Source organism: Mesoplodon mirus, assembly GCF_964341445.2.
Source record: "Mesoplodon mirus genome assembly, chromosome: X".
Lineage (NCBI taxonomy): Eukaryota > Metazoa > Chordata > Mammalia > Artiodactyla > Ziphiidae > Mesoplodon > Mesoplodon mirus.
This window is the reverse complement of record NC_138981.1, coordinates 70,744,889-70,763,155: the sequence shown is the minus strand read 5'-3', so window position 1 is coordinate 70,763,155 and position 18,267 is coordinate 70,744,889. Positions and strand designations below refer to the sequence as shown.

At 33.0% G+C, this 18,267-nt stretch overlaps 1 protein-coding gene across 1 annotated transcript in view; it reads left to right on the top strand.

Annotated features, from left to right (window-relative positions):
• The window catches only part of HDX (highly divergent homeobox), a gene marked incomplete at both ends in the record, with an annotated part of 129,605 nt that overhangs the window by 26,458 nt on the left and 84,880 nt on the right, over window positions 1-18,267 (top strand). Inside the window, one exon of the mRNA XM_082609915.1 lies at window positions 12,554-12,607. Coding sequence (XP_082466041.1) covers window positions 12,554-12,607 — 54 coding nt within the window. The remainder of the gene's footprint in view (window positions 1-12,553; window positions 12,608-18,267) is intronic.

The window sequence follows — 18,267 nt, the reverse complement described above, 5'->3', positions numbered from 1 at the left end:
TACTGTCTTGATTATTGTAGCTCTGTAATATTGTCTGAAGTCAGGGAGCCTGATTCCTCCAGCTCCGTTTCTCAATCTCAAGATTGCGTTGGCTATTTGGTTTCTTTTTTGTTTCCATACAAATTGTGAATTTTTTTTCTAGTTCTTTGAAAAATGCCACTGGTATTTTGATAGGGATTGCATTGTATCTGTAGATTGCTTTGGGTAGTAGAGTCATTTTCAAAATATTGATTCTTTCAATCCAAGAACACTGTATATCTCTCCATCTATTTGTAATATTTTTAATTGCTTTCATCAGTGTCTTATAATTTACTGCATACAGGTCTTTTGTCTCCTTAGGTAGGTTTATTACTAGATATATTTTTATTTTTGTTGCAATGGTAAATGGGAGTGTTTTCTTGATTTCCCTTTCAGATTTTTCATCATTAGTGTATAGGAATGCCAGAGATTTCTGTGCATTAACTTTGTATCCTGCTACTTTACCAAATTCATTGATTAGCTCTAGTAGTTTTCTGGTAGCATTTTTAGGATTCTCTATGTAAAGTATCATGTCATCTGCAAACAGTGACAGCTTTACATCTTCTTTTCCAATTTGGATTCCTTTTATTTCCTTTTCTTCTCTGATTGCTGTGGAAAAACTTCCAAAAGTATGTTGAATAACAGTGGTGAGAGTGGGCAACCTTGTCTTCTTCCTGATCTTAGTAGAAATGCTTTCACTTTTTCAACTTTGAAGACGATGTTGGCTGTGTGTTTGTCATATATGGCCTTTATTATGTTGAGGAAAGTTCCCTCTATGCCTACTTTCTGAAGAGTTTTTATCACAAATGGGTGTTGGCTTTTGTTGAAAGCTTTCTCTGCATCTACTGAGATGATCATATGTTTTTTTCCTTCAATTTCTTAATATGGTGTATCATGTTGATTGATTTGCATATATTGAAGAATCCTTGCATTCCTGGAATAAACCACACTTGATCATGGTGTATAATCCTTTTAATGTGCTGTTGGATTCTGTTTGCTAATATTTTGTTGAGGATTTTTGCATGTATGTTCATCAGTGATATTGGCCTGTAGTTTTCTTTCTTTGTGATATCCTTTTTCTGGTTTTGTTATCAGGTTGATGGTGGCCTTGTAGAATGGGTTTAGGAGTGTTACTCCCTCTGCTATGTTTTGGAAGAGTTTGAGAAGGATAGGTGGTAGCTCTTCTCTAAATGTTTGATAGAATTTGCCTGTGAAGCCATCTGGTCCTGGAGTTTTGTTTGTTGGAAGATTTTTAATCAGAGTTTCAATTTCAGTGCTTGTGATTTTTCTGTTCATATTTTCTATTCCTTCCTGATTCAGTCTTGGCACGTGGTGCATTCCCAAGAATTTGTCCAGTTCTACCAGGTTTTCCCTTTTATTCCCAGAGAGTTGCTTGTTGTAATCTCTCATGATCTTTTGTATTTCTGCAGTGTCAGTTGTTATTTCTGCTTTTTCATTTCTAATTGTATTGATTTGAGTCTTCTCCCTTTTTTTCTTGATGAGTCTGGTTAATGGTTTATCAATTTTGTTTATCTTCTCAAAGAACCAACTTTTAGTTTTATTTATCTTTGCTCTCATTTCCTTCATTTCTTATTCATTTATTTCTGATCTGATATTTATGATTTCTTCCTTCTGCTACATTTGCGGGTTTTTTTTTTTTGACCTTTTTCTCTAACTGTTTAGGTGCAAGGTTAGGTTGTTTATTCGAGATGTTTCCTGGTTCTTATGGTAGTATTGCTTTGCTATAAACTTCCCTCTTAGAACTGCTTTTACTGCCTCCCATAGATTTTGGGTCGTTGTGTCTCTATTGACATTTTTTCTAGGTATTTTTCTGATTTCCTTTTGATTTCTTCCGTGATCACTTCATTATTAAGTGGTGTATTGTTTAGCCTCCATGTGTTTGTATTTTTTACAGATCTTTTCCTGTAATTGATATCTATTCTCATAGCATTGTGGTCAGAAAAGTACTTGATACAATTTCAATTTTCTTAAATTTACCAAGGCTTGATTTGTGACCCAAGATGTGATCTATATTGGAAAATGTTCCATGAGCACTTGAGAAAAATGTGTATTCTGTTGTTTTTGGATGGAATGTCCTATAAATATCAATTAAGTCCATCTTGTTTAATATATCATTTAGAGCTTGTGGTTCCGTATTCATTTTCATTTTGGATGATCTGTCCATTGGTGAAAGTGGGGTGTTAAAGTCCCTTATTATGAATGTGTTACTTTCTATTTCCCCTTTTATGGCTGTTAGTATTTTCCTTATGTATTGTGGTGCTCCTATTTTGGGTGCATAAATATTTACAATTGTTTTATTTTCTTCTTGGATCGATCCCTTAATCATTATGTAGTGTCTTCTTTGTCTCTTCTAATAGTCTTTATTTTAAGGTCTATTTTTTCTGATATGAGAATTGCTACTCCAGCTTTCTTTTGGTTTCCATTTGCATGGAATATCTTTTTCCATCCTCTCACTTTCAGTCTGTATGTGTCCCTAGGTCTGAAGTGGGTCTCTTGTAGACAGAATATATATGGGTCTTGTTTTTGTATCCATTCAGCCAGTCTGTGTCTTTTGGTGGGAGGATTTAATCCATTTACATTTAAGGTAATTATCGATATGTATGTTCCTATTCCCATTTTCTTAATTATTTTGGGTTTGTTACTGTTGGTCTTTTTTTTTCTTGTGTTTCTTGCCTAGAGAAGTTCCTTTAGCATTTGTTGTAAAGCTGGTTTGGTGGTGCTGAACTGTATCAGCTTTTGCTTGTCTGTAATATTTTTAATTTCTCCATCAAATCTGAATGGGTTCCTTGATGGTTTGAGTAATCATGGTTGTAGGTTTTTCTCCTTCATCACTTCAAATATGTCCTGCCAGTCCCTTCTGGCTTGTACAGTTTCTGCTGAAAGATCAGCTGTTAACCTTGTGGGTATTCCCTTGTGTGTTATTTGTTGTTTTTCCCTTGCTGCTTTTAATATATTTTCTTTGTATTTAATATTTGACAGTTTGATTCATATGTGTCTCGGCATGTTTCTCCTTTCTCCATGTTTATCCTGTATGGGACTATCTGTGCTTCCTGGACTTGATTAACTATTTCCTTTCCCATATTAGGGAAGTTTTCAACTATAATCCCTTCAAATATTTTCTCAGTCCCTTTCTTTTTCTCTTCTTCTTCTGGAACCCCTATAATTCAAATGTTGTTGTGTTTAATGTTGTCCCAGAGGTCTCTGAGACTCTCCTCAGTTCTTTTCATTCTTTTCTCTTTATTCTGCTCTGCAGTAGTTATTTCTACTATTTTATCTTCCACCTCACTTATCCGTTCTTCTGCCTCAGTTATTCTGCTATTGATCCCATCTAGAGTATTTTTAGTTTCATTTAATATGTTGTTTTTCATTGCTTGTTTCAACTTTAGTTCTTATAAGTCCTTGTTATATGTTTCTTGCATTTTGTCTATTCTATTTCCAAGATATTGGATCATCTTTACTATCATTCTGAATTATTTTTCAGTTAGACTGCCTATTTCCTCTTCATTTGTTAGGTCTTGTGGGTTTTTGTCTTGCTCCTTCATCTGCTGTGTGTTTTTCTGTCTTCTCATTTTGCTTATCTTACTGTGTTTTGGGTCTCCTTTATGCAGGCTGCAGGTTCATAGTTCCCGTTTTTTTTAGTGTCTGTCCCCAGTGGCTAAATTTGGTTCAGTGGGTTGTGTCGGCTTCCTGGTGGAGAGGACTAGTGCCTGTGTTCTGGTGGTTGAGGCTGGATCTTGTCTTTCTGGTGGTCAAATCCACGTTTGGTGGTGTGTTTTGGGGTGTCTGTGGACTTATTATTATTTTAGGCAACCTCTCTGCTAATGGCTCGTGTTGTGTTCCTGTCTTGCTAACTGTTTGGAATAGGGTGTCCAGCTCTGTAGCTTGCTGGTCGTTGAGTGAAGCTGGGTGCTGGTGTTGAGATGGAGATCTCTGGGAGATTTCTGCCATTTGATATTATGTGAAGCTGGGAGGTCTCTTGTGGACCACTGCTCTGAAGTTCTCTCTCCCACCTCAGAGGCACAGCACTGACTCCTGGTTGCAGCACCAAGAGCCTTTCATCCACATGGCTCAGAATAAAATGGAGAAAAATTAGAAAGAAAGAAAGAAAGAAAGAAAGAAGGAAAGAAAGATAAAATAAGATAACACAAAATAAAGTTATTAAGATAAAAATAATTTTTAAGAAAAAAATTTTTTTCCAAAAATAAAAACAAACAAACAAACAAACAAAAAACGGATGGATAGAACCCTATGACAAATGGTGAAACCAAAGCTATACAGACAAGATCTCACACAGAAGCATACCCATATGCACTCGCAAAAAGAGGAAGAGGGGAAAAATAATAAACCTTGCTCTCAAATTCCACCTCCTCAATTTGGTATGATTCTTTGTCTATTCAGGTATTCCACAGATGCAGGGTACATTAAGTTGATTGTGGAGATTTAATCTGCTGCTCCTGAGGCTGCTGGGAGAGATTTCCCTTTCTCTTCTTTGTTCCCACAGCTCCCCGGGTTCAGCTTTGGATTTGCACCTGCCTCTGCATGTAGGTCACCTGAGGGCTTCTGTTCTTCTTTATATTGTTTTTCTTCCAGTCTCTTTTGTATTTTTTCTCTCCTAAAACTTTCATTTCCTCCCTACTCCATTCTTTCCTTTAATTTGATCTTCCTTTGCCTTTTTAAAATCAGATTGCTTCTGTATTGTTGTAGATTGTAAGGGTTCTTTATATATTCTGTATATTAACTCTTTATTGGATATATGATTTACAAATATTTTCTGCCACTTCATTGGTTACATTTTTGTTCTACTGATAGTATCCTTTTGATTCACAAAAGTGTTTAATTTTGATCTAGTTCAATTTATCTAGTTTTTATTTTGTTCTTATGCTTTTGGTGTCATATCTAAGAAATCATTTGCCAAATCCAATGTCAGGAAGCTGTTCTATTTTCTTCTAAAATGTTTATAGTTTTAGCTTTTATGTTTAAGCCTTTGTCCCATTTGAGCTAATTCTGTATATGGTGTAAGGTAAGGTTCCTTAGATCTATAGTGAGTCTGTTGTAGACAGCTTATGGTTGGACCCTGTTTTTCTAATCCATTCTTCTAATCTGTCTTTTAATTGGGAAAGTCAATCCAATTACCTTTAAAGTAATTACTGATAGTGAAGGACTTACTATTGCCATTATGTTACTTAACTTCTGAATGCCTTAAATAATTTGTCCCAAGTTTCCTCCATTACTACCTTCCTTCTTGTTTAACTGTCTTTTTTATAGTAACTCTTTTTGGTTCCTTTCTCATTTCCTTTTGTATATATTCTATACATATTTTCTTTGTGTTTACCATGGGGGTTACATATAATGTCTTAAAGTTATAACCATCTATTTTAAATTGATAGTAACAACTTCAATTGCATACAAAAACTCTAATCCTTTACAGTTCTGTCCTACCATTTTACTGATATCACAGCTTACATTTTTATATATTGTGTACCCATTAACAGATATATAATTATTTTATGCCTTCATCTTTAAATTCCTGTAGAAAAATGAAAAGTGAAGTTACAAACCAAACGTTACATTAATACTTGTTTTTATATTTGTCCATGTATTTACCTTTACTGGAGAAATTTATAATTTCATATGGCTTCAATTTAATGTCTAGTGTCCTTTCATTTCAACTTGAAGGACTCCCTTTAGCATTTCTTGCAGAGCAGATTTAGTGATAATAAACTAACTCAACTTATATTTATCTAGAAATGTCTTAATTTCTCCTTCATTTTTGAAGGACAGTTTCTTAGATATATAATTCTCAGCTGATAATTTTTTTTCTTTTACCACTTTAAATATAACATCCAACTTCCTTTTTTCTGCAAACTTTCTGCTATGAAATCCTCATATAATCTTATTGAGAATCCCCTGTATATGATGAGTCACTTGTTCTGATTCCAGTATTCTTTCATTGTCTTTGTCTTTTGACAGTTTGCTTATAATGTGTCTCTGTGTGGAATTCTTTGTATTTATCCTACTTGGAGTTTTTTAAACTGCTTGGACTTGTATATCAATGACTTTTCTCAAATTTGGGAAGTTTTCAAGTATTTATTCAAATCATCTTTCTGTCTCTTTGCCTTTCTCTCTTCCTTCTGGGACTTCTATAATGCATACATTGGTCTGCTTTTGATGTCCCATTAGTCTCTTAGGCCTTGTTCACATTTTTATTGATAAGAATTATTTTTTCCTTTTTTGCTCCTCAAACTTCATAATATGAAATGACCTCTTTTCAAGTTCACTGATCCTTTCTTCCACCTCTTTTGTCTTCTGTTGAACTCCTTCAGTGAATTTTTCCATTCAGTTATAGTATTTTTAGCTCTAAAATTTCTGTTGGTTCCTTTTATAATCTCTATTTCTGCTGATATTCTCATTTTATACATATATTGTCACCCTTATTTCTTTTATTTCTTTATGTTTTTCTTTAGTTCTTTGAGCAGATTTAATATAATTGTTTTAAAGTATTTGTGTAGTAAATCCAATGTTCATGTTTCTTCAGGGACATTTTCTGGACATTTATTTTGTTCTTTTGAATGGCTGATGTTTTCCTATTTCTCTGTATATTTTGTGATTTTTTTAAATTGGGCATTTGAATAAACCACCACCTCTACCAGTCTTTGCAGTCTGGGTCTGCACAGTTGAAGACCTTCACTGATTAGACTGGTGTAAAGGCTTAATGTCTTTGTAGGCCTTTCCTGGGCATGTGTCTCCCCTGGTCTTGTGTGCATGCTGTGTACTGATTCCCCTCTGTATGCAGCTACTTTTAAATATCTTTATTTCCTGAAGATTCTCATTCTTGCTTATCCTAGACCCTTAGATTGTCTAGTATATTCATCAATCAGTAATCTTTCTCCAGGTGTATGTGGGCCTATAGTCTTCTTGCCATTTTCTTGAGTCTTGTCTGATGCTTCCTGCTACTTCTCCTAGCCTGAGATCTGAGTTGTGCCACTTTTGGCTATGTGAGCTCCCAGTTAGGAGCTAAAGAGATGAATCTCTCAAGCAGCCCAAAGCCAGGTTAGAATGTTGTAAATTCTGTCTACTTTGTTCTTTTTGGTTCACATAAGGGGACTGGTGACAAGGCCAACACTTTCTCTGATCCATGTCATGCTACACAAGGAAGAGAGTGTGACACTTTTTAAAATGCTGTGAAATTTCCTACATGTTTAGTATGGCTTTTTCTTGGTTGTTTATATGCTTGGTTGCTGTAAAATCTTTGACTAATTTCTACCATGATGTTATTCTTGTCAATCTGTAGTTTTTAATTTGATGTTTCCAGCGAAGAGGGATGAGACTCTAGGTCTGCTTAGTCTTTCATCTTGCTGCTGTCTCTGCTGTTCATTTTTTAAATTACGGAGTAAGTGTATCAGTACATATAGTGTTAGTGCAACCAGGGTGTTTGATTTCTTTTAAATGCCTATGTTTGGGTTCAACAAGGATCCATGTGCAAAAACAAAGACATGAAACCATGATTCATGTTAAGAATGCTAGTCCAGCCCAGCAAGGATTGTAGCTTGGTAAGAGTTATAAATCTTTTGCTGTTTTGTAAGGAACTGATCTCTGAGTATACATGTAATAAAACATTTAATTTCAGTTGTAAAAATATATGTAGAATTTAAGCTAACATTTGACACTTTATTTTCTAAAGTTAGTAAAGAATTTTTATATTTTCTCAATTCTTTTTTACATGAGCAACATTGAGATACTATTTTAAAATATTTTTGAGAGTATAATTTCAGGGGATCCAGATTTGTAATTGTAAACTCCCCAGGTCCTTGGCATCAGAACTTAATCATTCCACATAATAATTTATATTATTTTACTTATATCCTTCCATTATTTTTAACAGCCAGTACCTCTAGAATCAGTATGGTGAAATCAGGCTTGTTATGCCATGTATGTGTACTTTTTATAATTCCATTGAAATGTCTCAGAATTCCAGTTTCCCTGATCTTAATCTCTTACGGTTTGTGAATTTTTAACTAGTAAAATTATATTAAAAAAAACAAATAGTATCTTGGTTGTCAATTGTGAGAATTTGTCAGGCTAGTAAAATTTCCTAAACACTAATTTCATATGGCTTAATATAAGAACAATCCGTATGCTTAAAAAATGGTGTTAGTTCCTTAGCCAAAAGTAGTAATATTAAAATTTCAATTGTAAGCTTATTTAGTTTCTGAAAGCTTTTCTAGACTTGATAGAGAGAAGAGGGGAAAATATTTTTAAATAAACTAGTACTTCTTTTCTTCTTTGCTCCAGAACACATTGTTCTCAACCAGAAACAAATTACTCCCTTCCTCCCAACTGCCTACCTTATATAATGGTCTCTTGTATATTTCCACTCTTGACCGTTGTTGAATTATGGCAGGTGAAGGTAGTTTATAATAAAGGCACAAGTTAATTCAATCATTCAAAGAGCATATATTTATTGATTGCCTACCACACGCCCAGTAGTGTCCTCTATGCTCTATAATTCATAATTGAAAGACATCTAGGAAGCCCTGCTGATTAAAGCAGAATGCTTGATAGGTTTGTTAGGTTTTAATGCTCAACTGATACCAAAACAACTGATGGAAAGCTAAAACATTAATTTATGAATCACTTACTGATGAACTTTGCTGAGAGACATGGTTATTGTCTGAGTGTTTCAGATAATCAACTTATCTTTAAGCATATGCTAATTAATAATATACTTAATTTTCCTGGCTTATATAAAATATAGTATATTTCAGATAGGAGCTTTGTTAGACCCATGAACTGCTCTGAAGTTTTAAAAATATAATACCTATGTTATATGTAGAATTGTCTTCCTAACAAAGATTTTTGAAATCAAACAAATGCTTTTTTTATGTATATAAAAATAATTAGAATAAATTGTTTTAAACATGATACTTTGCCCTTAAGAATCTCATAGTCTAGAAGAAATATTACAACAGAGTCATATGTAGGGTCTAAATCGTATAAAATGAAATATAGTAAAAATTCTTTTTAAAATTCCTTAAATCTTCTACAAAAGTAACTATACACATGCTTTCCTGTGAATGTATAACCATGTATAATAATGTGTATATAAAATGTATAATTAATATTCTGATATATGGTATCTATTTTAAGTATAATTTTCCATGAGAAAGGTAGGTGTTATAGCTGGATTCACAAATCTTAACTATCCATATGATGTGACTCCAGTTTACATCCAAATTAGTGTGTTACATACTTTAGTGTATCCATTCTTATCCAAGAGAAGCAGATTTCCAACATTAGGCACTTCCTTGCATTCACATTCAAAGTTGTGACTCTGCAACTCTGCATTAGTTTGAGTAGGACAGCCATTTGTGGAGGCAGTTTTATGATGGCCATAAAAAGACTATTCCAGTAATCTCCAGACTGTCTAGTTATCTTCTATCTCATGCACAAGACCTTTCTTTATAAATATGTTTTATATTTCTCTTCTCAATTCCTACCTCCCCTAACCCAGTTCCAAGCCTAGATGACCTCTTGCCTAAATTATTGTGAAAGTTTCCATACTTATTCAATTCACTATTCACATTTAGTCACATTAATCATCCTAATGTATAAAAGTACAATTCTGACCATATAACTCATCTGCTTAAAAACTTTCAATGACTCCCCATTTTCTGCAGAATTACATATAAATGTACCTTGGCACTCATGGCCTCCACAAAGACCCTAACTCCCTTTCTAGTTCTAGCTGAATTCACCATTCCCAAACACACCCTATCCTTTTATTCCACAATATTCATGCCAATCTTTACCCCTGGAATGCTCTTTTATTTCTATCAAGATTCTGCTCATCTTTTAAGGTTCAGCTGAGATATAAATCCTCAAGTTGATGTAATTTTGCCATGTCTTTAACTCCTATTGCACTTCATTTATTGTACCTCCCTTGTGGCACTTATCATATTTATCTTTGTATTACAGTCATTCATGTACCTGTCTTATCTTTCCCTCTAGATCATAGCTCTTGCCCTCCAGGAAATTATGTTTTACACATCTTTTTATTTCCTATAGCACCTAAAACAGCACCTAGTACAGAGATGGCTGATAAATATTTGAAGAGAATTCAAATTAGTTACCTTGGAAAGTTATCTATACTTATTTCAATAATGTTCAATTTGACAAAAAGTTTTTGAAAGTCTTTTACAATTGCTTTAAGGACCTGTGTGATTCTTTTAAATGCTTTCAGTGGTGACAAATCTTCATCATTTCAGGGAATATTTGATTTTGGAAAATAGAATTCATTCTGAGACACGTTTAGTGAATAATATGGCTGTTCGATCTGAGCTGTTATATTTTCAGTTAAAACAAAGAGAATATGAATGAGACAGAATATCTGGGTGAGTCATGAACTAACAACTCCAAAAGAAAAGTTCCCAAAGTGCTTTCAACAATAGCAACATCATTGTAATGACTTTATAACTTCCAAAGATTTTTATTTTGAAACACAAAGTACTCATTTGGATATGTAAATTCTAATATATTTGTTAAATTAGTCTGTATTGTAGATTCATTTTGCAATTTTCCAAACCAGGGTGTTGAAAAGTGTGTTTGGAACTTAAATATCACTTAAATGAGAAGTATATTTTCCGACTCATTTGAAATACTCTATTTTATAGCCTCTGGTGAGGGAGAAACCTTGTCATCACTCTTGCACTGAAGAAAACGTTCCAAATTTGAGGGAAACATTTATACAGTACTATGATTCAAAAAAGCCTACAAATTTAGCTACTATGCTTGGCCATTCTTAAGTTTTAGCAGAAACATAAGGAACTGAAGAATAGATTTAAAGTAAATAATAGAGGGTAATTGAATATAGCATTTGAGTATCATGTAACTGGTGCCACAGAATTATAAAACAAAAATATGAAACTTTATATCTTCCTAAATCACATGGAATTTCTAATATTTGTATGTTAAGGTGCTTATAGGAATTTTCCATTTTCTTGGTTACATACAACTGACTTAATCAAGAAACCACATTTTATATTCTTAAAATGTATAAGGTCCATGTTTAAAGAAATTCAATTACCATGTTTATTATATGTATCATTTTTATGGTTTCATATTAACTTTTTATTAGTTACTAGTTTATGGGGTGGTTGCAATGCATTTGGTTTAACATGTTTTCTCTAGCAACTTTACATAATCAGTTTTAAAATATCCTCACTAATAGATGGAAGTATGTGCACAAATTTTCCAAAATAGTTGGATATCTCTATTCTTTCAAGAGTATATTATGTGATTATTTTAGCAGATTTATCTCCTTCATTGAGACTAGCAGTCAATTTACTTTGCAAACATTGTATCATATATCAAGTATTAGTGGGAGGACAAGAAAGTATATTTTGTAAAGAATTTTTCTGTAGAAATTTTCTTTTCACTCTTGTTCACCATTTTAAAAAATCAATTATTCAAACCTTCTCATGACCCTCAAGGAGTCTAGTTAAATGTCATTTTATCGTAATGGGATTTTAACTTTAGTAAAAATTTTCCTTACAACTATTATTGGGAGTTTATATCATTTTTAGCCTGTCCCTACCATATTGATGCATTTTGAACTCAAAGTAAAATGGCAGGCTTGGTGGCCAGGGACAGTATTCTTTTACCTGAAATTTTAATAATTGAGGATATTACTCTACTATTTACTTTGACTGTTTTATCATCACTTCTTATCAGTAAGCATAATACAAATTAATTGGCCATCACTGAATATAATTTATCAAAACCAATAAATGTTTGATTGAATACCACATTCCCACCACCACTACCACTTAGCAAGGCTGATTTGACTTGTGGGTCTATCAGGAAGCAAATGTTTGGAAGGGAAGGAGAGGGCAAGGTGAGAGTTTGGAGTACCTCCTAATTATTGGGTGTCCCAGGAAAAGGTATGGTTAAGTCCAGACTAACCTGAGCCATAGCTCACAGAACACCTTGGTCACTTTAAACACTCCCCAGAATCCTATGAGAGTAGCGTCTATCTCCTTGAGCAGCAATGCTGATGTAATAAAGTGTTACTAGCTATTCACCTTAGTAGTTTCTATGTAGAAAGGGACTTGCAGTTATGTAAGATGAATAAACCTAGAGAGCTAATATACAGTATGATGACTATAGTTAATTATTTAATTATTGTAACATTTATTCCACAGAACACTGCATTTTTATTATAATAATTTTATTGTCCATAGATTTCCAAACCTTCTAATCCAGGTACTTCCAGGCCCGAAAAATGTCTTCAAAATTTTCTTGAATTTTCAGAGGAAATGCACTACTTCTTGAATTTTACCACAAAGGAAAGCCTTTTAAATCCCTTGCTTTCAATAAGGTGACAACATTGTCCACATGGGAGATATGCTCTGAATGCAGACCTATCTTGACATTTTGTATGAATTCTTTGGTGTTGATCAGCATTCCAATAGTGTTAATGCATACCTTACTGAGATTCCATTTGTTGTTTCCACAGATTTCAGGAAACCTTACTGTGCCTTGGATTACAGGGTGTTCTAGAAAGAGAGCAGTAAGTAATCTTTCATTTAAAGCAGCAAATGGGTTTCCCCCTCTCTCGTTAGTAAGAATGCCATTGAGAAAGTTGTTATCATATTTGTAAAGTTGGCAAAACTGAACTTCAATAAGTTAATTAATCTCAAAGGACATATTTTGAGATTATAATATTTATATACACTAAAAAGGTAACCTTAAATAAAATGCAATAATCAGCATATTGTATAATCTTTGAGCAGATTTTTGTAGTTTAAAAAAAATTTAAAGGTATTTCATAAAATATCATAATTTTTCTACATGTAATAAGCCCAGTTAATTTTATCATAGAATTGAATCATGATTGATATAAACATCTCAATCAAAGTTAAATAATTTGCATTACTATTTATTATTTGTGTATTTCAGTATTTAGAAGTGATGAGTAACTAATATTTTAATAATACTATTTTATGGCTTTCTGCTACAACTGTTATGATTCTTAAAATATTAATATAACAGAATTTCATTAAAATTGTGTTTTCTCAAAGAAGCTCATTCAGTTGGTCTGTATAGGACCCATAAATCTGAATTTTGATATACAGGAGGTTTTGATGTAACTTTTCCTTAGAAGGGAAACTATTAAAGGATTTCAAAAGTAAAAAATAAAAGACATGAGTAGACTTTTAGAAAGATAGCTCAAGTTATTGTATGGTAGATAGCTTTGGAGCAATGGAACAGAATTCAGAGTGCAGAAATAAGTTGTTATATTTATAGTCAATTGATGTTATACAAAGATGTTATGACAATCCATTGCAGAGGAGAAAGATAGTCTTTTCAACAAAGTATAGTGCATAAAATTTAAAAATGGATAAATTGGATCTCAACAAAATTCAAAACTTTAGCACTTCAAACGACACCATGAAGAAAATGAAAAGACAAGCAACAGCTTAGAAGGAAATACTTACAAATCACTTATCCATTAAAAGACTTGTATCCAGAATATACAAAAAACTCTCACAAAGACAAACAATCTGATCATAAAATGGACAAAAGATATGAACAGATATTTCAACAAAGCAGATACATGAATTTTTTTAATAAATACATGAGCAGATGCTCAAAATCATATGTCATTCAGGAAATGCCTATGAAAATCAAAATAAGGTCTTTCACACTCTCTACAATAACAAATATTGGCAAAGTTATGAAGATAAAGGAACAATCATACATTGATGGTGGTAATGTAAAATGGCACAGCCACTTTGGAAAACAGTTTGGTAATTTCTGAAAACGTCAAGCATAAACTACCATACAACCCAGCAATTCCACTCATCAGTATCTGCCAAAGAGAAACAAAAACACTTTTACATGTAGAATTGCATGCATATGTTCAGCAGTTGATATAAGAGCCTTAATTAATAGCCAAAATTGGAAACAACTTAAAAGCCCATCAACTTGTAAATGGATAGACAAAGTACAGTATATCCATACAATATAATACAACTCAGTAATAAAAAGGAATTAACTAGTGACACATGATGCATCATAGATGAACCTTAAAAAGATTATGCACTGTGACAGAAGCTAGACACAAGAGACCACATATTATATGATTCTATTTATATGAAATGTCCAAAGACAAATACAAATTCATAGAGACAGGAAATAGATCAGTATTTGCCTGAGGTTGGGGATAGGAATATGCAACATCTGGAAATAGGCATGAGAGATATATTACAGAGATTACAATGTTCTAAAACTGATATATGATGATGTTTTCACCACTAAGTGAAGTTACTAAAAATCATTGAACTGTATACTTTAACTCAAAATATTCAAAATTTTATTTAAACATGTAATTAATATAAAAATGGACACTTTTACATATTTTTACTGTACAAAATCTTTGAAATCATGTGTATTTTCCATTTGTAGTACATGTCAGTTTGAATGTTAAATTTTCATCATACAAACTTGATCTATATGTAAATTTCATAAGATTTACAGTTGAAAATCGATTTCTATTATGTAAACATAATACTGTAGTAAAGTTGTTTTTGTGAAGAGATACCATTAAGAGAATGAAAGACAAACCACAGAGAGGGAGAAAATAATTACAAATGGTACAGCTGATAAGGGACTTGTGTCCAGAATAAAGAATTCTCAAAATTCAATATTAAGGGGACATGACATTTTTTTTCTTAGATTATATATATATATATATATATATATATATATATATATATATATATGTGTGTGTGTGTGTGTGTGTGTGTGTGTGTGTGTGTGTGTGTTAGCATATGGTATTTGTCTTTCTCTTTCTCAATTACTTCACTCTGTATGACAGACTCTAGGTCCATCCACCTCACTACAAATAACTCAATTTCATTTCTTTATATGGCTGAGTAATATTCCATTGTATATATGTACCACATCTTCTTTATCCATTCACCCAATGATGGACACTTAGGTTGCTTACATGTCCTGGCTATTGTAAATAGAGCTGCAATGAACATTTTGGTACATGTCTCTTTTTGAATTATGGTTTTCTCAGGGTAAATGCCCAGTAGTGGGATTGCTGGGTCATATGGTAGTTCTATTTTTAGTTTTTTAAGGAACCTCCATACTGTTCTCCATAGTGGCTGTACCAATTCATATTCCCACCAGCAGTGCAAGAGTGATCCCTTTTCTCCACACTCTCTCCAGAATTTATTGTTTCTAGATTTTGTGATGATGGCCATTCTGACCGGTGTGAGATGATATCTCATTGTAGTTTTGATTTGCATTTCTCTATTGATTAATGACATTGAGCATTCTTTCATGTGTTCATTGGCAATCTGTATATCTTCTTTGGAGAAATGTCTATTTAGGTCTTCTGCCCATTTTTTTATTGGGTTGATGTTTTTTTGTTATTGAGCTGCATGAGCTGCTTGTAAATTTTGGAGATTAATCCTTTGTCAGTTGCTTCATTGGCAAATATTTTCTCCCATTCTGATGGTTGTCTTTTGGTCTTGTTTATTGTTTCTTTTGCTGTGCAAAAGCTTTTAAGTTTCATTAGTTCCCATTTGTTTATTTTTATTTTTATTTCCATTTCTCTAGGATGTGGGTCAAAAAAGATCTTGCTGTGATTTATGTCATAGAGTGTCCTGCCTATGTTTTCCTCTAAGAGTTTGACAGTTTCTGGCCTTACATTTAGGTCTTTAATCCATTTTGCGCTTATCTTTGTGTATGGTGTTAGGGAGTATTCTAATCTGATACTTTTACATGTACCTGTCCAGTTTTCCCTGCAGTACTTATTGAAGAGGCTGTCCTTTCTTCACTGTACATTCCTGCCTCCTTTACCAAAGATAAGGTTACCATATGTGGGTGGGTTTATCTCTGGGCTTTGTATCCTGTTCAATTGATCTATATTTCTGTTTTTGTGCCAGTGCCATACTGTCTTGATTACTGTAGCTTTGTAGTATAGTCTGAAGTCAGGGAATATGATTCCTCCAGCTCCATTTTTCATTCTCAAGATTGCTTTGGCTATTCGGGGTCTTTTGTGTTTCCAAACAAATTGTGAATTTTTTCGTTCTACTTCTGTGAAAAATGCCAGTGAACCTAGTGGTAAGACGGGAATAAAGACACAGACCTACTTGAGAATGGACTTGAGGATATGGGGAGGGGGAAGGTTAAGGTGTGACAAAGTGAGAGAGTGGCATGGACATATATACAGTTCCAAACATAAAATAGATAGCTAGTGGGAAGCAGCCACATAGCACAGGGAGAGCAGCTCAGTGCTTTGTGACCACCTAAAGCAGTGAGATAGGGAGGGTGGGAGGGAAGGAGACACAAGAGGGAAGAGATATGGGAACATATGTATATGTATAACTGATTCACTTTGTTATAAAGTAGAAACTAATATACCATTGTAAAGCAATTATACTCCATTAAAGATGTAATAATAATAATAATAATAATAATAATAATAATAATGGAACAGAACCCAATAAAAATATGCAAAATATTTGAAAGACACTTCACCAAATAATATAGGAGATAGATAGCCAATAAGAGCATATAAAGGTGCTCAACAACATTAGTCATAAGGTAAATGTAAATTTAAACTACAACAGGACCTCCCAGTATAATAGCTAAAATTTTTTAATCATACCAAGTTTTGGTAAGGATGTGAAGGAGTCGAAAATATAATACTGTAAAACTGACAATAAGAAATATTGGCAAAGATATGGAGATACAGGAACAATCAAACGTTGATGGTGGGAATATGAAATGGTACAACCACTCTGGAAAGCAGTCTGGCAGTTTCTTAAAAAGCTAAACATACACCTACCCTATGATCCAGCTATTCTGATAAGTATTTACCCAAGAGGAGTGAAAGCACATATCCATACAAATATTTATACATGAATGTTTATAGCAGCTTTATTTATAATAGCCTAAAATTAGAAACAAACTAAATGTTCATTAACAGGTGAATGGATAAACAAATTGTTTTTGTTTATATAGGGTAATACTACTCAACAATAAAAAAAAATGAACTATTGATGCACACATCAACATGAATGAATCTCAAAATAATCAGCCTGAGTGAAAGAAATCAGATGAAAAAAAAGAGTACATACTGTATGCTTCCATCTATATAAAATTATTGAAAATGCAAACAGGAAGCAGATCAGTGGTTGCATGGTAAGGTAAGAGGGCAAAAGGTACGGCAAATTGATTGAAAGGGGGCATTAGGACACTTTTAAGGATGATGGGTATGTTCGTCAAAGATTGTTTCTTGAGCATATACACATATCAAACATCAAATTTTACAATTTAAATATGTGTAATTTATTTTTTGTTAATTATACCTCAATAAAGCTTTAAAAAAAACAGTTGTTATTAGAAAACCTAGGTGTTTGAATCTTCTTTTTCAACTATAAATCTTATGAAATTTACATATAGATCAAGTTTTTATGATGAAAATTTAACATTCAAACTGACATGTACTATAAATGTAAAATACACATGATTTCAAAGATTTAATACAGTAAAAATGATATGTAAAAATCTCAATTTTTGTACTAATTACATGTTTAAATAAAGTTTTGAATATATTGAGTTAAAGTATATTATTAAAATGAATTTTACCATCAGTTTTTCATTTTTCTAATGTTGCTACTTGAAAATGTAAGCCTACGTATGTGTCTCATATGGTATTTCTATTGTACTACACAGGTCCACAATGTGCCAGACATTGTGCTTGATCTTAGGGATACAATGGTGAGAAAAAGCAGATGTCTTCCCTGCTATCATGGACCTAATGACCCAGATTTAATAAGAAGAGAGGTATTCATGAAATAATTACATAATCAGATATAAAATGTCATTGTGACAAACGCCCATGTTGGTCACTTTCTAGCTTCTTCTGGAAGCACACTTTATACACACAATGGAATATAACCATTGCCTCTGAAAACTCTCTCACCCACTTCCAAGGAATATTTTACCAGTGTCAATGTCCCTCAGTCAAACCCACTAAGAATAAACCAGTAGTTAAATAAGTTGTGTTTATTACTTGTTGCAACAAAGGAGAACACATACCATGGAGAACCATGACACATCACAGTAAGAAGATGTTAGAAATAACTAACTGGAGGATTTGGGCTTTGGTTGGGTGATTTAAGGGAGGGTAAAAGAAGTGAGGATTTA